Genomic DNA, 23,551 nt, shown 5'->3' with positions numbered 1-23,551 from the left:
AGAAGACACGATCACTTCCATGGGAAGGAATCAGACCAGTCTTCAGATGCTTATTAAGCAAGCAGAAAACAAGATCACTGCAATGGGAAAGAACCAGACGAGCCTTCAGATACTTCTTCAAAAATCAGAAGACATGATCACTGCCATGGGAAGGAATCAGACCAGCCTTCAGATGCTTATTAAGCAAGCAGAAGAGAAACTCACTGTCATGACTAAAAATCAGTCAAACCTTCAAATACAACTCAAGCAAGCAGAAGTGAATATTAACACTGTAAAAACAAAGCAGTCAAACCTTGAAACAAAAGTCAGTCAAGCAGAACAAAAAATCACTGCCTTGGAAGGGAATCATGGTCAGAAAGGTAAGAAATGTTTCCATTTCAACATATGAATAGCAAAAACAACATTGTCCAAAACCAAATTCATATGAAACAAAACAAAATTGAAGAGCAAAAATAAAAAAATGGTCATAAGCCGTATAGCTTTACACTCATAAAAAACTCTTTATTACAAGTAGAACCAGGTAAGTGCTTTCACCACCATCTCGGTGGCTTCCTCAGACCATATAACATAATTTTAAAAAGAAACATTTTATACTCACTTTTTCATTTTGTAAATCAAGTTAACCTACTGCACCTTTCATTCAATTTTAACATTCCCATCCCTTTATGCATTATACGCATGTCTCTAAAGTCACTTCATGAACATAGATGTTAACTTAAAGAAGTATACTTCAGCATTTCCCCATTCAATAGTCTGATTCATTCTACCCACATATACATTCCAAACTCTAGTAACAGATAAATTCAAAACACATTGATATTAAAAATTAATACATATCTGTCATATATTAAACCAGCTACACTTCTTCAATATTAAAATCCCGATTATCTTGTATATTATGCACATTTCTCTAACATCATAAGAACATCACAAAAATGAACGTATGTGCTAGTTCAAAAGATATTCTTCTACATTACCCCACACAATACCCCAATTCATATTAACCACATTCTAAATTCTAATAATATATGAAATTAAAACATATATTAAAAACTTATGACATTAATACATGTATTAAATCTAACCAATTAATTATTACACATATACTACTGTAACCTTAATTATATTATTTCATATACTTTATAACTTATATAGCTTTTAACTATATAGCTATGTCTATATATACACAATTGATATAATTATACATTATTAAGGGCATCCATATGTTACTACCCTATCTGTCCTCCTGTACAACAATATGTATAAATTATAAACTACATAATATAAATTAAATGTTTTGTATATATAAGTGTATAAAACATATCTTTAAATGGTGTTCTCATTTACTAACCCCATGGGCATCCAGCACTGGCTCAACTGACACCTTCCCATTCAAACCATATCCTTTCTCTGCCCTCAGTTTTGAAATCCATCTGAGTTCACTACTCTCCACCTTATTCTTGATGTTCCCCTTCCTATCTCCTATGTTCACCTTTTCAATAACCATAAACATAAACTTGTGTACATCAGATCATATCTGGAGAGTGCACTTATGATATCTTTAGCTCTCAAACTAGTAATGTGCTATGTAATTCGATTTCTAAGCATCCTAGTTGTCATCCCTACATAAAAATATTGACGGCATTCACACTGAGCTAGGTATATAACATTTTTAGATGTACAATCTGCTTTAACTTTTAAATCATATATTTTGCCTGTGCTTGGGTGTATAAACTCACTATTCCTTCTTATATAGATACACCAGTTACATTTCCTGCACGGACATGTTCCCCATTGTGTCTCTACCTTCTCTTTCTTAGGATAACATAACATCCTCATTAAATTCATTCTATTTCTATACTGATATCTGGCTGCTTCCCCCACATTATTACTAACCTTCTCATCTGTAAATAAAATGGACCAATGTTTTTCCAATACTTTCTTAATTTTCTCAATGTCCCTATATACAATGTTATGAGAATGTTGAGGCAATGTTACAATTGCCTCATGTACACTGAACAACCCTCTCCTCCTCCCACAAAACACAAATACATGCGAGATGCAACTATCTGGCCAAACTGGAGGCTGAGCTCTCTCAACATAGGACTGGCAAGACCAGACAGGAGGAGAAGGTTACCACACACACTATAGACCCAGTCTCACATAGTACCATCACAACCTTAAATCATACACATAAACACACAAAGACATACTCGAGGCTCTGATCAAAAATCTACCAAAACAGCAGAGGCCACCAAAGCAGACACCCAAACAACTACCACCTCAGAACACAACACCTGCAACACATAGACCTCACAGTCAGAGTGTCAAACAGTCACAGCCCTTAAGGCCAAACACAATGCCAGACACACTAGTCATTGGTGACTCCATAGTCAGACACACTGACGTCCCGCTCACCAGACTGAGTAAGGAGAGGTTTACAGTAAGCTGCCTGTCGGCGCTAGAATCCGCCACATAACGCAAGCACTCAGGTCTCTCAACAGCAGGTACAAATCTGACTCAGTCATTGTCCACGCTGGTGTAACGACCTGAGACGTACCCTCCTTGGACTACATGAAAAGAGACATTGAGGAGCTCTCTGATTATGTAGCCCAGGCAGGTATGACCCTGACCTTGAGCAGTATCCTACCTTCACCAAGAATGATGCCACAATACAGAGATAAGATGATCAGCTTTAACAATTGGCTTAAACTCTGGTGTCATTCAAAGGGGATCCAATGTCTGTCTGCCTGGGATGACATGCTGGACAAGCCACGCTGCCATAAGGGACGGCTTGCACCTGTCACCCTGGGATTCGGATATTGGCAAAGGCTCTTGCCACCCCCATAGTGCCTTTTAGGCAAGGCTCAAATTCTAAACCTACCACCCTAGAACACAAAAAGGAAAAAACTAAGGGTAATGCTGCTCAATGCCAGAAGTCTCAATCTCAAAATGCACGCACTCGAGGCCCTTCTCAGTATGGAGAACATCGATGTCTGTGCTGTGACAGAAACCTGGTTCAAGGCTCCTGAGAGCACCCCAGCACTATCAGGTTTTACCTCATATCATGCGTTCCGGCCCCAAAATCTGGACAATACCAAGAAAGGAGGGGGGGTATCCATATTCATCAAGGACACCCACACCTCAAGATTGGTGGCAACGCACGATGCATCGGAGACCATCCAGGTGCAATTAACCATAGGCAAGACTGCTCTGCAAATTGTAGCATGTTACAGGCCACCCTCACAAACTCAGGAACCTCACATGGCTTTCCTGAAAACACTGGAGGGGATAAATGTATCTCCAAATACCATCATACTAGGTGACTTCAATTACCCTAATATAGACTGGGAACACTACTCAAGCCCAAACACCCTAGCCCAAAAGTTCCTGGAATTCATAAACTCAAATGCCATGGAACAACTAGTCACCATCCCACAAGAGGAGAAAACATACTTGATCTCATCATCACGAACATGGGAGCACAATGTTCAACACCGGAAGTATACCCCTCACTGGTGAGATCAGATCACAAACTAATCTCGCTGGAGGTCCTCATCCCACCCCCACCTGAAATAAAAAAGACCACAGTAAAGAACTTCTCAAAAGCCGACTTCACACTTCTAAAGACTAGTGTGGTCTCCTTTAAGGCCCCGAGCAGGCGGAAAACAGTGCTCAAGCCGCTGAATCACTTTCAAATGCCTTCTACCAGCACCTGCAGGACTGCATGGATAAGGCAATCCCAAGCAAAACAAAGACTCTTTGTACCAAAGGCAAGCGTCAGTCTGGTGGACCCCAGCCATAAACAAACTCTACAACAAAAGGAGGAAGATACTACAAGATAGAGCAAAATCCTTAAAGGTAAGACACCTTTGATCACTATAAGTAAAAAACTAAGAGCTCTCATAAAATCATCCAAAGCAAATTTTGAGAGAAAAATAGCTAAAGACTCAAAAGACAATCATAAGGCCTTCTTTAGCTATGTTAGAAACCTGGGAGGAAACTCCCAGATATGCTCAGAACTAGTTCAAAATGATGTGAAAATCACTGATCCTACAGACATTGCCAACATACTGGCTGACAGGTTCACTGCAAACTCCCTCCCCAAAGGAGAGATATCTATACCAAACGATTGCAGCCCCCCAAACATCTCTAACGCCCAAGTGAGAACTGCTCTCTCCAAAGCAAAAAACACAGCATCCATGGGACCTGATGGTGTCCCCGGCTGTGTGCTCCACGAACTCAACGAGGAATTAAACCCACAGCTAGGACAGCTGTTTAATCATAGTCTCACCTCTGGATACGTGCCAGGAGTGGCGCACTGCTACTGTGGTCCCACTTCACAAAGGCGGTGCCTCCACCGACCCTGGAAATTACCGGCCCATTAGCTTGACAAGCCTTATCTGCAAGGCTATGGAGAGGATCATAATGGATCTCATAAATAAAGACATAGGGAATTTGCAGACTTTGGATCCAACCCAGTTTGGCTTTGTCAAAGGCAGATCATGCCTTTTAAACTTGGTTGACTTTTTGAAACAGTCACCAAAGCCATTGATGAGGAAAGGCAGTACATACAGCCTACCTCGATCTGGCGAAGGCCTTGATACAATACCCACTCGGGTATCATTGAAAAACTCATCAGCTTAAATGTTAACCCATACATCACAAGATGGGTTGCAAACTGGCTGAGTGACAGAACCCACAGGGTCAGAGTTGCTGGCGCCATGTCAGACTCAAAGCCTGTCACAAGTGGTGTCCCACAGGGCTCAGTCCTGGGCCCACTCTTGTTTAGCATCTACTTTTCCAGTACAAGCAAACACAGGAGGGTTATGGCTGACAAAGTTTGCAGATGACTGCAAACTGGGCCGTGGTCAACACATCTGACACAGATATCCTTCAAAAGGGTCTCACAGAAACAGATAACTGGTGCCAGAGCCATGGCCTAAAGTTAAATGCCAAAAAATGCATAGTCATACCCTTCGGGAAAAACAAGGTTACCCCTAGCTACCATATAGGTGGCAATCCACTGAGCACAGAAGAAGTTATCAGGGACCTGGGGACCCAGGTTGACAGTAGCCTGTCATTCGACACTCATGTAGCTAAAGTAGTTAGGAAGACCTTCTACATTGCCCACCTTATCATGAAGGGATTCACATCTAGATCAAGGGAGGTCATAGTCTCCCTATACTCATCACTCATCAGACCAATGATTGAGTACAATGCCCCATTGAATGTATCTGACCCGACACTTGCAGCAGCTGGAGAGGCCACAAAGTTCCTTACCAAAAGGATAAAGGGTCTCAAAAATCTGTCCTATGCTGCCCGACTGAAAGAACTCCAGCTCTATTCAGTAAACACGCTTGCTCAGAGGTGACCTGTGCCTGACATACAAGGCCAAGTCAAACCCAGATTTGATGAATATGCTTCACCTCAAAAAATCTAGATCCGCCAGAGCCACAAGGGCGGAGACTTAAACCTCGACACGGCTATTAATAGGGGCGTGCTGGAGGGATAGATTCATCACCCAAAGACTCCCTATGCTGTGAACAAAATCCCGGTATATGTGAGGCAGAGCACCTCGCTGGCCTTGTTCAAGAGAAATCTTGACCAATGGATGGGAGGTCGCAGATATACCCCAGGGATTACCTCAGTGTCACTGCTCAACAGAGGCACAGCAAAATAATGGGTATAGTTCCCCATACTAAAGGGGTGGCGTAAGCCACAAAACTATGGCTAGGCTTGTAAATGCCCTCGGGCAGATAGCCTAGTATGAACCTATGAACCTATGAACCTATGAACCTATGACTTCAGCTGTACTGTCCTTTGTTACCCCGTCCTCTTTCCCTAACTTCATTATTAGCCACAGCAGATTATTATGGCCTCACTCTACCCTTCCTTAACCTAGAAACCTTACCTAGCTTGGAGACAACTTATATTATAGTATAAGTGTAATAATTAATTGGTTAGATTTAATACACGTATTAATGCCACAAGTTTTTAATATATGTTCCAATTTTATATATTATTAGAATTTAGAATGTGCTTTTGGTTAATATGAATTGGGGTGTTATGTGGGGTAATGTAGAAGAATATTTTTTTGAACTAGCACATGCATTCATTTCTATGATGCTTTTATGATGTTAGAGAAATGTGTATAATATATGAGAGAATGGAGATTTCAATAGTGAAGAAGTGTAGCTGGTTTAATATATATGTCAGATATGTATTAATTTTTAATATCAATGTGTTTTGAATTTATGCATCACTAGAGTTTAGAATGTACATACGGGTGAGATGAATTGGTCTATTGAATGGGGTAATGTTGAAGTATATCTCTTTAAATTAACATCTACGTTTATGAAGTGACGTTAGAGACATGTGCATAATGCACAAAGGGATGAGAATGTTAAAACTGAATGAAAGGTGCAGTAGGTTAACTTAATTTACCAAATAAAAAAGTGAGTATAAAATGTTTCTTTTTTAAAATTATGTTATACATGGTCTGAGGAAACCACGAACTTGGTGAAAGCTACTATCTGGTTCTACTTGCAATTAAGAGTTTTTTATGAGTGTAAAGCCATACGTCTTATGACTGTTTTTTTTTTTTATTTTTGTACTTGTTTCTTGCTGCTGGTGTGCGGTCATTTTTTTTTGTTTTAAAATTAATGGGTTATCCTACTTGTTAAAACTTTCAATGTGGGTTTAAAATTTACTGCACACTAGAGGTTTTTTGAAGTACATATCATGTGGATCAATTGTATGTATTTTGTAGTTTTAACATTTCCCTTTTAAAATATTTTCTTACTTCATTATTTTATTAATTGCTTAATTGATATGCCTATATATTTTGAACCTTTTGAATTAGAATTTGTCAAGAGATCTGAGGAAGCTGCATACAGCGAAAGCGCTTATCTCATGGAATAAAGTTTTGCTTTGTTTTTATATATTTACTTCGCATTCACTTCCGTGGATTTGTTGGAGAACATTAACTGGATATCCCTGGATCATTTATTGCACCATTGCAGTTTGGCAAGTTCATTGATACATCTGCTTCGCTCCTACCTGTCCTTTTTATTGATTATTTTTATCTATGCAACTTGGCAAGGAGCATTTACCTGTTTGGTAGTGTTTCATTTATAGTCAGATCTGCATTTGTTTCATGACTTGTAATAAATAGTTTTCTGTTATGAGGTGAAAGTTTATTTTCATTGATTAATTTTTTGTCTTACATAAATTCACAGGTTGTTCTTATACTTTAATCATTGACAAGACAGTAAGAAAAAAAAAAAGCCTTTTACAATCGCATCCCATATTATCCAGTACACTATAAGAGCTAGATGTGCATTTGGATTCAGTGTAGATTGTTTTTTTCTTTTACAACCGAAGATTTTCAAAAGGTGCTATCCTATTATTTTGCTATTCATTATATTCCTTGAATTAGCTTACTATTACTAACACCTAGTCATGTAGGAGGCGGGCACACCTGAAGATAAACTCCTATTGACAATACTGTCAATTCTTTTTGCCGCCCATATGGACCACTAAAACCACATCAAACATTAGAGTCCAGTGGTATCAATGAAATAGTTTAATTTAGCACAGACATTTTATTATTTTGTGTTTTCATACAATAATACCCACCAGACTTCTTTAAAATAAGCACAAGCATGACATCAATTCCTTAAATAATGCCTCATTTTTAATGCCCCCAAAGTTTCTTCTATAGTAAATTAAATGATTTTATTAATACGACTGGACCCTGGTGTTTGATGTGTTTTTTTATTTGATTTTAACACCTGGGTCAGGTATTGGATTTATTTTTTGGCTGTTCAGGTGGAATGTTGTTGATGTACATCACAGATGGGAAAGGCACATTTACACCTATATTTATATGGGTTCTTATCAGATGAAATGCCATTAGGAAATTACATGCTACAGTGCATGCCAATAGAGACTGTAGAAACTGCTGATTAACATAGATAGATGTCAGCTAAGCAAAATGCTTCTTTTAGATATTAGAGTTAAGATGTCATTACAGAAGTTAAAATGTCATCTTGAAAGCTTTCCTAAATTTAAAAATCTTAAATACAATAAAATTGAAGCTGGCCCCAATTTGCAATGTAGACTTACTAGCATTCTATTTAAATATATAATAAGATAATTGTTTTTATATATCGAGTGGTTTCTTTCAGACACATCCCTGATGGAGTGACATCATGTACCTTAGTTTTCACTTGAAATTCATAACAGTTATACTGCAGTTCATTTTCAGACACAGCAAAACATTAAAAAGGTATTCTATGGCATGACTGATGATCTACTGTTTAGGTGATGCCTTTATGATTCAACTGCACTGTAATATTTACTGCATTTTGCTAACATGACAGATCTATATTTAGATAAGTAGTAACAGGCCAGCAGGATGTGGACTACATAATGAACAAAAGGATCAGCCTTTTATGATTCCACAATGGCAGTATGCAAGTTAAGATTACTAGTAATCTTTTGCTAAAGAGTGAAAAATCATTCTGTTTACTGAGATTTAAAGTTTGGCTAAAAAATATTCTATCATAGTCTGTTGTAGCTGCGTGTTCCTATAAATGTATTGTTATGCATTTTATTGTTTTTGCTTAAATAATGTTTTGTTACTGATACATGCTATGTTTTATTATCTTAACAGTTTTGCAACTATCAAGACAACCAGAACTGAACAATAATGAGCTGAACATAAAGCTTAAAGAATCAGAAGACAATATCACTGCCATGGGAAGGAATCAGACCGGTCTTCAGATGCTTATTAAGCAAGCAGAAAACAAGATCACTGCAATGGGAAAGAACCAGACGAGCCTTCAGATACTTCTTCAAAAATCAGAAGACATGATCACTGCCATGGAAAAGAATCAGATGAGCCTTCAGATGCTTCTTAAGCAAGCAGAAGAGAAACTCACTGTCATGGATAGAACTCAGTCAACTCTTCAAATACAACTCAAGCAAGCAGAAGTGAATATTGCAAGTGTAAAAACAAAGCAGTCAAGCCTTGAAACAAAAGTCAGTCAAGCAGAACAAAAAATCACTGCCTTGCAATGGAATCATGGTCAGAAAGGTAAGAAATGTTTCCATTTCAACATATGAATAGCAAAAACAACATTGTCCAAAACCAAATTCATATGAAACAAAACAAAATTGAAGAGCAAAAATAAAAAAATGGTCATAAGCCGTATAGCTTTACACTCATAAAAAACTCTTTATTACAAGTAGAACCAGGTAAGCGCTTTCACCACCATCCCGGTGGCTTCCTCAGACCATGTATAACATAATTTTAAAAAAGAAACATTTTATACTCACTGTTTCATTTTATAAATCAAGTTAACCTACTGCACCTTTCATTCAGTTTTAACATTCCCATCCCTTTGTGCATTATGTGCATGTCTCTAACATCACTTCATGAACGTAGATGTTAATTTAAAGAGATATACATCAACATTACCCCATTCAATAGTCTGATTCATCTTACCCGTATGTACATTCTAAACTCTAGTGATGCATACATTTAAAACACATTGATGTTAAAAATAGATAACATTAATACATATCTGACATATATTAAACCAGCTACACTTCTTCAATATTGAAATCCCCATTCTCCCATATATTATGCACATTTCTCTAACATCATAAAAGCATCATAGAAATGAATGTATGTGCTAGCTCAAAAAATATTCTTCTACTTTACCCCACATAACATCCCAATTCATATTAACCAAAAGCACATTCTAGATTCTAATAATATATAAAATTGGAACATATATTAAAAACGTATGAAATTAATACATGTATTAAATCTAACCAATTAATTATTACACTTATACTACTGTAAACTTAATTATATTATATCATATAATTTATAACTTATATAGCATCTAGCTATGTATCTATGTCTTTATATACAATTGATATAATTATACATTATTAAGGGCATCCATATGTTACTACCCTATCTGTCCTCCTGTACAACAATATGTATAAATTATAAACTACATAATATAAATTAAATGTTTTGTATATATAAGTGTATAAAACATATCTTTAAATGGTATTCTCCCTTCCTAACCCCATGGGCATCCAGCACTGGCTCAACTGACACCTTCCCTTTCAGACCATATCCTTTCTCTGCCCTCAGTTTTAAAATCCATCTGAGATCACTACTGTCCACCTTATTCTTGATGTCTCCCTTCCTATCTCCTATGTTGACCTTTTCATTGACCATAAACATAAACTTGTGTACATCTTTGTTGGTCAGACCATATCTGGAGAGTGCACTTATGGAATCTTTAACTCTCAAACTAGTAATGTGCTATGTAATTCGATTTCTAAGCATCCTAGTTGTCATCCCTACATAAAAATATTGACGGCATTCACACTGAGCTAGGTATATAACATTTTTAGATGTACAATCTGCTTTAACTTTTAAATCATATATTTTGCCTGTGCTTGGGTGTATAAACTCACTATTCCTTCTTATATAGATACACCAGTTACATTTCCTGCACGGACATGTTCCCCATTGTGTCTCTACCTTCTCTTTCTTAGGATAACATAACATCCTCATTAAATTCATTCTATTTCTATACTGATATCTGGCTGCTTCCCCCACATTATTACTAACCTTCTCATCTGTAAATAAAATGGACCAATGTTTTTCCAATACTTTCTTAATTTTCTCAATGTCCCTATATACAATGTTATGAGAATGTTGAGGCAATGTTACAATTGCCTCATGTACACAGACAACCCTCTCCTCCTCCCACAAAACACAAATACATGCGAGAGATGCAACTATACGGCCAAACTGGAGGCTGAGCTCTCTCAACATAGGACTGGCAAGACCAGACAGGAGGAGAAGGTTACCACACACACTATAGACCCAGTCTCACATAGTACCATCACAACCTTAAATCATACACATAAACACACAAAGACATACTCGGAGGCTCTGATCAAAAATCTACCAAAACAGCAGAGGCCACCAAAGCAGACACCCAAACAACTACCACCTCAGAACACAACACCTGCAACACATAGACCTCACAGTCAGAGTGTCAAACAGTCACAGCCCTTAAGGCCAAACACAATGCCAGACACACTAGTCATTGGTGACTCCATAGTCAGACACACTGACGTCCCGCTCACCAGACTGAGTAAGGAGAGGGTTACAGTAAGCTGCCTGTCGGGCGCTAGAATCCGCCACATAACGCAAGCACTCAGGTCTCTCAACAGCAGGTACAAATACGACTCAGTCATTGTCCACGCTGGTGTAAACGACCTGAGGCAGTACCTCCTTGGACTACATGAAAGAGACATTGAGGAGCTCTCTGATTATGTAGCCCAGGCAGGTATGACCCTGACCTTGAGCAGTATCCTACCTTCACCAAGAATGATGCCACAATACAGAGATAAGATGATCAGCTTTAACAATTGGCTTAAACTCTGGTGTCATTCAAAGGGATCAATGTCTGTCTGCCTGGGATGACATGCTGGACAAGCCAGCTGCTTAGGGACGGCTTGCACCTGTCACCCCTGGGATTCGGATATTGGCAAGGCTCTTGCCACCCCATAGTGCCTTTTTAGGCAAGGCTCAAATTCTAAACCTACCACCCTAGAACACAAAAGGGAAAAAACTAAGGGTAATGCTGCTCAATGCCAGAAGTCTCAATCTCAAAATGCACTTTCGAGGCCCTTCTCAGTATGGAGAACATCGATGTCTGTGCTGTGACAGAAACCTGGTTCAAGGCTCCTGAGAGCACCCCAGCACTATCAGGTTTTACCTCATATCATGCGTTCGGCCCCAAAATCTGGACAATACCAAGAAAGGAGGGGTATACATATTCATCAAGGACACCCACACCTCAAGATTGGTGGCAACGCACGATGCATCGGAGACCATCCAGGTGCAATTAACCATAGGCAAGACTGCTCTGCAAATTGTAGCATGTTACAGGCCACCCTCACAAACTCAGGAACCTCACATGGCTTTCCTGAAAACACTGGAGGGGATAAATGTATCTCCAAATACCATCATACTAGGTGACTTCAATTACCCTAATATAGACTGGGAACACTACTCAAGCCCAAACACCCTAGCCCAAAAGTTCCTGGAATTCATAAACTCAAATGCCATGGAACAACTAGTCACCATCCCCACAAGAGGAGAAAACATACTTGATCTCATCATCACGAACATGGGAGCACAATGTTCAACACCGGAAGTATACCCCTCACTGGTGAGATCAGATCACAAACTAATCTCGCTGGAGGTCCTCATCCCACCCCCACCTGAAATAAAAAAGACCACAGTAAAGAACTTCTCAAAAGCCGACTTCACACTTCTAAAGACTAGTGTGGTCTCCTTTAAGGCCCCCCGAGCCGGCGGAAAACAGTGCTCAAGCCGCTGAATCACTTTCAAATGCCTTCTACCAGCACCTGCAGGACTGCATGGATAAGGCAATCCCAAGCAAAACAAAGACTCTTTGTACCAAAGGCAAGCGTCCAGTCTGGTGGACCCCAGCCATAAACAAACTCTACAACAAAAGGAGGAAGATACTACAAGATAGAGCAAAATCCTTAAAAGGTAAGACACCTTTGATCACTATAAGTAAAAAACTAAGAGCTCTCATAAAATCATCCAAAGCAAATTTTGAGAGAAAAATAGCTAAAGACTCAAAAGACAATCATAAGGCCTTCTTTAGCTATGTTAGAAACCTGGGAGGAAACTCCCAGATATGCTCAGAACTAGTTCAAAATGATGTGAAAATCACTGATCCTACAGACATTGCCAACATACTGGCTGACAGGTTCAGTGCAAACTCCCAAAGGAGAGATATCTATACCAAACGATTGCAGCCCCCAAACATCTCTAACGCCCAAGTGAGAACTGCTCTCTCCAAAGCAAAACACAGCATCCATGGGACCTGATGGTGTCCCCGGCTGTGTGCTCCACGAACTCAACGAGGAATTAAACCCACAGCTAGGACAGCTGTTTAATCATAGTCTCACCTCTGGATACGTACCCAGGGAGTGGCGCACTGCTACTGTGGTCCCACTTCACAAAGGCGGTGCCTCCACCGACCCTGGAAATTACCGGCCCATTAGCTTGACAAGCCTTATCTGCAAGGCTATGGAGAGGATCATAATGGATCTCATAAATAAAGACATAGGGAATTTGCAGACTTTGGATCCAACCCAGTTTGGCTTTGTCAAAGGCAGATCATGCCTTTTAAACTTGGTTGACTTTTTCGAAACAGTCACCAAAGCCATTGATGAGGGAAAGGCAGTACATACAGCCTACCTCGATCTGGCGAAGGCCTTCGATACAATACCCCACTCGGGTATCATTGAAAAACTCATCAGCTTAAATGTTAACCCATACATCACAAGATGGGTTGCAAACTGGCTGAGTGACAGAACCCACAGGGTCAGAGTTGCTGGCGCCATGTCAGACTCAAAGCCTGTCACAAGTGGTGTCCCACAGGGCTCAGTCCTGGGCCCACTCTTGTTTGGCATCTACTTTTCCGAAGTACAAGCAAACACAGGAGGGTTATGGCTGACAAAGTTTGCAGATGACTGCAAACTGGGCGCCGTAGTCGAAAACACATCTGACACAGATATCCTTCAAAAGGGTCTCACAGAAACAGATAACTGGTGCCAGAGCCATGGCCTAAAGTTAAATGCCAAAAAATGCATAGTCATACCCCGGGAAAAACAAGGTTACCCCTAGCTACCATATAGGTGGCAATCCACTGAGCACAGAAGAAGTTATCAGGGACCTGGGGACCCAGGTTGACAGTAGCCTGTCATTCGACACTCATGTAGCTAAAGTAGTTAGGAAGACCTTCTACATTGCCCACCTTATCATGAAGGGATTCACATCTAGATCAAGGGAGGTCATAGTCTCCCTATACTCATCACTCATCAGACCAATGATTGAGTACAATGCCCCATTCGGAATGTATCTGACCCGACACTTGCAGCAGCTGGAGAGGCCACAAAAGTTCCTTACCAAAAGGATAAAGGGTCTCAAAAATCTGTCCTATGCTGCCCGACTGAAAGAACTCCAGCTCTATTCAGTCGCTTACCGCTTGCTCAGAGGTGACCTGTGCCTGACATACAAGGCCAAGTCAAACCCAGATTTGATGAATATGCTTCACCTCAAAAAATCTAGATCCGTCAGAGCCACAAGGGCGGGAGACTTAAACCTCGACACGGCTATTAATAGGACGTGCTGGAGGGATAGATTCATCACCCAAAGACTCCCTATGCTGTGAACAAAATCCCGGTATATGTGAGGCAGAGCACCTCGCTGGCCTTGTTCAAGAGAAATCTTGACCAATGGATGGGAGGTCGCATATATACCCCAGGGATTACCTCAGTGTCACTGCTCAACAGAGGCACAGCAAAATAATGGGTATAGTTCCCCATACTAAAGGGGTGGCGTAAGCCACAAAACTATGGCTAGGCTTGTAAATGCCCTCGGGCAGATAGCCTAGTATGAACCTATGAACCTATGAACCTATGAACCTATGACTTCAGCTGTACTGTCCTTTGTTACCCCGTCCTCTTTCCTAACTTCATTATTAGCCACAGCAGATTATTATGGCCTCACTCTACCCTTCCTTAACCTAGAAACCTTACCTAGCTTGGAGACAACTTATATTATAGTATAAGTGTAATAATTAATTGGTTAGATTTAATACACGTATTAATGCCACAAGTTTTTAATATATGTTCCAATTTTATATATTATTAGAATCTAGAATGTGCTTTTGGTTAATATGAATTGGGGTGTTATGTGGGGTAATGTAGAAGAATATTTTTTTGAACTAGCACATGCATTCATTTCTATGATGCTTTTATGATGTTAGAGAAATGTGTATAATATATGAGAGAATGGAGATTTCAATAGTGAAGAAGTGTAGCTGGTTTAATATATATGTCAGATATGTATTAATGTTATCTATTTTTAACATCAATGTGTTTTAAATTTATGCATCACTAGAGTTTAGAATGTACATACGGGTGAGATGAATTGGTCTATTGAATGGGGTAATGTTGAAGTATATCTCTTTAAATTAACATCTACGTTTATGAAGTGACGTTAGAGACATGTGCATAATGCACAAAGGGATGAGAATGTTAAAACTGAATGAAAGGTGCAGTAGGTTAACTTAATTTACAAAATAAAAAAGTGAGTATAAAATGTTTCTTTTTTAAAATTATGTTATACATGGTCTGAGGAAGCCACCGGAACGGTGGTGAAAGCACTTATCTGGTTCTACTTGCAATTAAGAGTTTTTTATGAGTGTAAAGCCATACGTCTTATGACTGTTTTTTTTTTTTATTTTTGTACTTGTTTCTTGCTGCTGGTGTGCGGTCATACGTTTACTTGCTTACTGTTTTTTGTAATTCTCAAAATTGAAGAGCAACTCATGGAATAGGGCTGGTATGCAGCAGGATAACATACCAAAAACCTATGGATTCAAACAGATTGTTACATGATGGGGTGTCAGCAATCCATGCATGAAACACACAGTCAAAACTGACTCACCTCAAGATCCTGCATGATTCTGTCACACTGCAATAACTACATAGGCACTGGTGTCAATTAAAATTATGGTGACAAGAACTGAATGTATACATTCGGTGTAGAGCATAAAACCCACCACAGTCCCTTCCTTGTTGATGTTTTGCTCAGCACATACCTGCTAACTGTCCAGAACTTCTCAGAATGCCCATAGTTTTGACTCATATGTTAGTCTGTGCCATCAAATGTGTGGTTTTCTAGTTAATCCCTGAGTACTGAAGTCACTATATAAGGACAGGCATTTCAGTGTAAAACTTCATACCATTTAAAAAACACATATTAAAGCAAAACATGCTTTTCTAGCAACTTTATAAGCTTATAATAACAATATTTTAAAATTATCCCTAATTCTGGGCCTTTCTCCAGAATTCTTGCTTGATGCGGTTGATAGGTATGGCTTATCAAACAAAACTAAATGGCAACATAGGAAAATATTTATTATAAAAAGAAAGAAATCTTTAACATAGAAGGAATATCCCTACTTGCAGCTGCATTCCCTGTGGAGTAGGTAATCCTTCCATTACAATGACACTCCCCCGGATTTACGAAACCTCTGTGTAAGACTAAATAAGTCTTACTCGTGAACTGCAGTTGAACAGTCTGACATCAGCATGCCCTGCATATTCATGAGGGCATGCTGACTCCACTCCAAGTCTAACACGGACCATGCAGGAAGGCAGGGGGCATGTCTGACTGCCGAGCAGTCCTAAGGTCCACGCCCCTGCAAGTGTCTGAATTGTGAAATGTCAACACACATGAGCGAGTCCGCTCAAATGACAACATACCCAACACTACACTCCCTCACATTGTAAACCTCCATTAGAGTTATAAAATGTAAAATATAATATATTTTTTCTAATTCCCGATATAGCTGCCCGTATTTGCGGGTGTTTGCGTGGGTGTGCCCATAGCTTAACTGCAGTTAGCAATGTCGACATTGAAGAGCATAATAACAAATGTTTATGCAAATCAATCTGAATACCAATAGCATAGTGGTAGAGCCTTCGCACAAACAGGAGACATTCACAGTTCAAATCCCACCACTCCCCTCTCAATTTTATGTTTTAAATAAGCATATGAAATCATTCCTGGCATATATATGACTAAAATCTTACTAAAAAGCATTGAAATGGCCTATGTATCAGTGAACAAAATGTATATATAGAAATGTAAGAAGGATCTTGACATATAAATGCCCATAGCTAAGCAGCGCTTTACCCAGTGCAATCTAGTTGCCCACAGCAAAGCAGTGCGATAAGTTTGCGTGGATCTGTGCACCACGCTAACCAGCACACCGTAGGGCAACGTGGAGCAACGTTGAGCAAAGTTGCCTAAACACAGCCACACCCCCTACCCTGTCTGGACAGTAGTAAAATAAAATGCAATGACAAGTTTCGAACCCGGGACACTGTGCACCATAATCAAAGTACTGAACCACTAAGCCATTACAGCTTAGGATAAGCATCCACTGTTAACATACATATACTTATAAATGGTAGATTAAGCATTGCTAAGCAGGTCTGTAGTCAGCCGAGATTTTTCAAAAATGGCCAATCACAGAAAAGTGCGGGAAATGCGGCATATTTAAGCTCCATAGGCGGGAATACCCACCATAACTGATTGTAGCTCCCATCAGCAGTTAGAATGTCTAGTGCTGGAGAGGGTACTCACTTTTGAGCGCAACGCTGGGGCATCAAGGAGTCAAAATACATGGTTTGGCTCCTAGTCCATCGTCATGAGTCTCGACTCCTGCAGGGCCAGTTCCAACAGACGGAGTATAAGGCAGAGGCTTGGAACCGCTTGGCTCATGAACTCACCAGTGCCACAGGTGTCCCTCGGACTGGTGAGCAGGTCCATCACCACCATGCAGACCTGAAGAGACGGAAACAGGACCTACTGAACCAATGGATCCAGGAGGCCCGTCATAAGCAAGATGCCCCACTACTAAGTAGGTAGCCATGGAATGCAGTATGTAAGACATGCTAACATGCTAATATAGCCTAAATAATGAATAGGTATGTCTCAATATCCCTTCATTTACTTCACAGCTGCAGGTGTCCGTGCTGTGAATCAGCAAGCCTATGCAGATAGGCTGCTAAGGCTGCGCCACCAGGCAGGTTAGTAATTATTCTGCATGTATTGTTATATAATATATTTGGGAGAGCATAAAAATAGTGATGTGCCCAATAATACAGCTATAAAATGCCCTGAATAATTTTTCTGCATGTACTGTTATATAACATAAGTCAGAGAGCCAGGAATAGAGTGTAGTAACCCATTAATAAAGGTAAAATAAGTCTGGAATACTATCTCTGCATGTACTGACATATAAAATAAGTGAGTGAGCCTGAAAAAGAGTGTTGTAACCTATCAATAAAGGTATAATATGTCCTGAATAGGTCTTATGTATGCACTGTAATATCAAATAAAGGAGAGAGCCTGTAGAAAAGAGTGTTTAATGTGAATAAGAAAGGTATAATACTTGGAGTGTGTCTGTGTCACTTACTATGAAATGTTGTTGTTCCCTTGCATTAAATAAATAGTACTGTTGTATTAAGTGCTGTCAACCCACAGTTGTGTAGTCCCATATAAAGTGGATGAAGGAAGTGCCAGTAGCTGTGAAGCATATAACAGTCCTCAACAGTTGGTAAATGGCTGTCATGCATAGGTAAATCTGGCACACGAGTAGCTTGTCAAGGTGTCCCCCAGAAATGTGAGTGTTCTACAGGAATTGTAGGGTTCTGTAGAAAATAAGTGAAAATGTCATGTGAGCACATCCAGATATGTAGATACATAAATATAAAAATAAAATACAACTATGTAGCAGTAACATCTGCATCTTGGACAGTTAGTATGTCAGATATAGGTCAGGTATATAATGAACTAGCCAAACCCATTACACAATCTAATGCATGTTGCCTAGTGTAATAATACATGTAGGGGATATACATCTGCAGTCAATAGGAATGTAGTGTAGAGTAAAAGTACTAATAAGATGTTAATTGAGGTTTCTTTTTACACCCTACTCCATGTGCATAAACAATGCAATTCCACACCTCAATGTGTATGTCTAATCTCAAAACATTTGTTGGGACATATGTCCTATTGTTCTATAAAAATCCGCATTTACTTTGATGCATGTGCCCTGTTCAAACACCACAATCTTGGTGGCCTGTTGCCACCAATCATCCCTGCATGCTGTTGTAATGTCCACTGTCGTTCAATATATGCATGTGTTATGCTTGCTGTTCAACTGTTGTAACCCTGGTGTGTTGGGTTAATGGGAATATTACTGCATGCTGTTACAACTAATTTGGAATGCTGTTGTCTATGTTGTAATTAAACACACCTAATCACAGAACGTATGGGAAGGCCGGTCCCAGCGGACCCACCTGTCCCTCCTCAGCTGGCGATTGCACCTGGCACCAGCAGGTCTGGTGCCCAGCCTGGGCTACCCTCCTCCATTGGCCCTGTGCCACCTTTGGGTGGAAGCACTGCAGGGGATGGGGCTCGTCCCCCCTGCAAGCGTGGGTGGAGAAGGGCCACCTGGCACCCTCCAAGGGGTCCGGGTTGTGGTGCATAGGGAGATCCAGTGTTTAGTTGCTGTTCCCCTACGCCAGCTCGAGGCGAGAGTGGCATGACTCATGAGTAAGCCTGCCCCTCCTACGCAGCTCCCAGCACAGCGTCCCTCGGGTCTGTGAAGGTTCAGTGGTGACTGCCCATGGGTGGGCATCTCAGTCCCACTGTTACCATCTGTGGGCTCATGGGCTTGTGATTTCCAAACATCCATCCCCGTCAATTGTCTTCACCCACCCCATGTGTCATACTCTGCCACAGTATGCGTCTTGTTTGTCTTGTCTGTTTATCTCCCCAACCTACCTCCCCAAATATACCTACTTCCTCTACCTCACATTCTACTCTCACCAGAAAAAAAAAAAGGGCAATCTCTACCCACAAAAAAATTGTGCCCCATACATAGCTGCCCATTTCGCACACAAGTCTGCTGGACATGTAAATTGATAATTATAATTGGCAGTACAACATACTTTGTTGTCCTCACCCCTCTCTCAGGGGTGGAAGATTTCAAATTTCACTCCAAATTTGCAACATATGCACAGCTGTTGCTGGTAAAGAAATGGGCAGCTATGGACCTTCCCTACACCCATCCTGCACATCCCAAGCTGGTTTCCCTACTGTCTTTCCCTCTTTGTGCCCCCTTTTTCACCACTTTCCTATCTCCCCATTTTCTTTTCTTTAAAAGAAATTAGCGCGGGGGTTAGCAGGAGTAAGCACTTTTAAGCAGTATTTAGCAGGTTTGAGCGAGTGTGCGCATGTGTGCACTTACCTAAGTATTGCTAAGCATCGCACAAACCTGCTTACAACTTCTTAAAAGTGCCTTAATCACTCAGTATGTCAGGGCCCTTGTTCTGTTCAGCAGCAAAATAAGACACCTCTGTCAGTCTGAAACCCCAGACCTTGGACACACCTGACTGCATGAAGTACCACTAAGCCACAGCAGACATATAATAACTTGGTGCTGAAATAAATATATCATGCAAAACAATGAGTGAATGTAAAGGAAAAATAGGAAGGCCATAACACAAAGCTTGTTCTGTGGATCTTTACCAGGAATTGTTGTGGAATTGCATTACATGACTGTGATAAGAGAAGCAGCCATTCTAGCAGCAAATAATGTTATAGAGGCACTTTACAACCCCCACACAGTATCATAGCAGGACAAACACTGGCATATCTAATTAGGGCAGAGGCCATACTTCCTGATTGTGAAACATATTTTAGCTGTGTCCCTCTGAATCCCTCTGAAAAGTACTGATGTTAGTCAGAGAGGTGTTGTATTACACAATGAATAATCACAATAATAACAGTAGACACTGCTTGTACTTCATAAAAGGAGTACAAATCCACATGCACTGCTTCACTCAAGTCTACACTTACTGTCTCTATTAGTTGGAAGGTGTACCTCACTTTTAACTACCTATCCCTGACTCCAAGCAAATATGTATCTGAGTGTTTCATAGGCCTGGCAGAGGTACAAACACACAGGCATATCAGCTCATCTGCTGTTACACACTCTGCAAACAGCTTTGTGCGGACTACTACAAGCATAACCTTATGTAGGAGTACAACACAGAAATACCAAAGGATCTAGCCATGTACTGGTAGCAACTGACTGTAACAATGCCATTGTACCAGTGCTGAAAACACCTGTGGGTTGCACAGACAAAGAATAACAGGCTAACATCTGTCCACCATCTGGATAGGTTCACAGTTGGGACCTATGCAGACAGACCACCTGCCTTGATAAACCAACAGGTACACACCAATCCATTAAGTCCAGTAAGATAACACTCACCCAATAAGACATAAAGCTCTCTGTATGTCTGCCGCCCCCTCCCCATATTTTAAATATATGTGTGTTTAGGGTCAACCAAGGATGTAGGTAGGCATACTCAGTAGTGGACGTGTCCAGTTTACCTGAGACTCCTGTGCTAATGTCAACAATAAAAAGTACACAAACCCTGCAGAAGTGAGTACATCAATATGCATAGTATAACAGTCCACATACAGTTCATGTGTCAAATGAATACTTCTCAATAACTACTTTTGTATGGCAGTTAATTACATAAGTAGAACTGAAACTACATACTCACATATATCTTGTGTAAGCATTTGTAGGGGTGATTTAAATATTACACTGATAGCTCTGTACTGGAAGTGGCAACAGTCAGGTCTGAGTACAACATGTACATCATTGTCTACACCTCTAGCTTCAGATATAAGAAGTATACCAACCTCCTGACTGAAACCACAGTGTACACAGCAAACAAGCACGGGCCCCACTCTGGAAATCTGAAGGGGCTATGCCTACAAAATCTAACATTTTATAGCATTGGGTTGCTATGACAGTGAGTACTGCAATTTCCACACAGCAGACTGTATGCATTTACCAAATGCTGTGCACCAATTGGTGCAGAGGTCATCACATGCACATGTGCTGATACCTATAAAAGCAGACTATATTTGCTATCCCCACATGCAATCATTACATTGCAACTGATACAGCTACACAGAACTTTTGTCTGAGTTTTCCAGGAGTTATAACTGAATAACGCAAAAGTTTACTTGAGTAAGGATACTCTAGTGAATCATCCAGCAAAAAATTTAATTAAGTAAAAAAAAAAAAACTTAATTAAAACTGAAAGGGAATTAAGTAGAAGCTAACTCTACTTGGGCAACACCAAAAAAAAAAATGTCCAAAAAAAGAACCGACTGACTTGAAAGTGACAAACAGGTATGTGACAGAAATGTGATCATCGGCAAGTAGTAGATATTTATGAAGAGTGCTGTGAATACTTTGAAACATGCATATGTGGCAGCAGTAGGGATGTATGCACTGATGCCATGCATGACTACTGCCATGGACAAATTAGTGTCTAGCTGTGTGCAGTGGGACATAACTATGACATATTTAGCTCAGCATTTAATGTCAAACATCCAGTCATGTCATCTATGTTCTGTACAGTACTGTGTATAATGGCTGTCTGGGGGAGTAGTGCAAACAGCTATATAAACATGGATGTGACAGAGTAACACATGCATGATAGTCATATAATGTGTAGCTTAGCAATGGCAACTGCTGCATCAGGCTAGTATAGTAATGTGGCATTAACAGCTATAAATACTCCCTGTAATACTACTGCCATGCACACATGTGACAACTATTCATGTTGTAGCAAGGCCCAACAGGTCATCCATGAGGTCTACAGATGTACAACAGTGTGTACCTTGTGAGTGTATGGCACACACTTATGTAGAGATAGTTATGTGTCAGATATATTAGCATCTTAACATGTGCATAGAGAAAGGTACATACTGCAACTGTCTGTGAAGGGTGGACATATATATTTTGGTGAAGGTTGTTATGTGCATATTTTCATGTAGGTTGTAGTGTGTGGCAAACAAGACAGCATACAGTGCTGGTATATGAAATGTGATGTTTAAATGATGTGGGTATGATTTGCTAAGTTTATAGTTTTCCAGACAGGGAGTCCTGCTAAAGATACATGGCCTGAGAATACCCTCAATGCATTCTGCACAAGACTGTGAAAAATTGTTACATAACTGTATCTCTCTCAACCCTTGCATAATTGATATTCCCACCATGAAAGGTGGACTGTATATGTGCCTACATGTAAATCTCTATGTACACCAATGGATGTTTATATGTACGCTCAAGCTCAATGCTGTAAATGTATTGCCATCCATTTTGTTAAAAACCCTGTACCCATTAACTACCACATAGGTGGTAGTCTACTCCACACCAAAACTGTGATAAGAGACTACGGGACACAGGTGGACAGTAGTGTCCCTTTTGACAATCACAGTGCCACACTGGTCATGTAAATCATGTACAGTCCACATGTCATCACAAAAGGTGTGTCATACATGGAATGAGAGGTCAGTGTTCCACTCTACTCATCAGTCATAACATCCATCATAGAGTACAATGGGCATTTTGGAATGTACCTCAGAAGACATCTACAGCAACTGTAGATGCCAGGCACAAACACCACAAAGAGTATTACCAGACTCAAACAGATGCCCTAAGCAAACTGTCTTACAAAACCACAGCTACACTGTGTCGCATACTGCACACCCAGAGCCAAACTCTGCCTAACATACAAAGCTATGCAAACCCACAGCTGTTGGACATGCTCCATGTCAACAGATCCAAATCCCTACAAGCTACACACTGTACTGATCTAAACCTTGTAACATCAAAAAGCATAACATGCTGGAGTGGTACATGCTCATCTCAGACACATACCACACCATGGAACTAACTACCTATCAATAGCAAAGAATGGTCCTCATTAGCAGTCGTCATGAATA

General features: G+C 40.2%; 1 protein-coding gene across 1 annotated transcript in view; it reads left to right on the top strand.

Moving 5' to 3' along the window:
* The window catches only part of LOC122808156, a 741,660-nt gene that overhangs the window by 614,347 nt on the left and 103,762 nt on the right, over nt 1-23,551 (top strand). The window contains exon 5 of the mRNA XM_044079129.1: nt 8,681-9,103. Within this exon, the coding sequence (XP_043935064.1) occupies nt 8,681-9,103 (423 nt within the window). The remainder of the gene's footprint in view (nt 1-8,680; nt 9,104-23,551) is intronic.

This window comes from Protopterus annectens, chromosome 8.part0 (assembly GCF_019279795.1).
Source record: "Protopterus annectens isolate FY-2018-M chromosome 8.part0, PAN1.0, whole genome shotgun sequence".
In the NCBI taxonomy this organism is placed as follows: domain Eukaryota; kingdom Metazoa; phylum Chordata; order Ceratodontiformes; family Protopteridae; genus Protopterus; species Protopterus annectens.
Note: the sequence above shows the minus strand (reverse complement) of the source record. Positions and strands in the feature narration are given on the sequence as shown.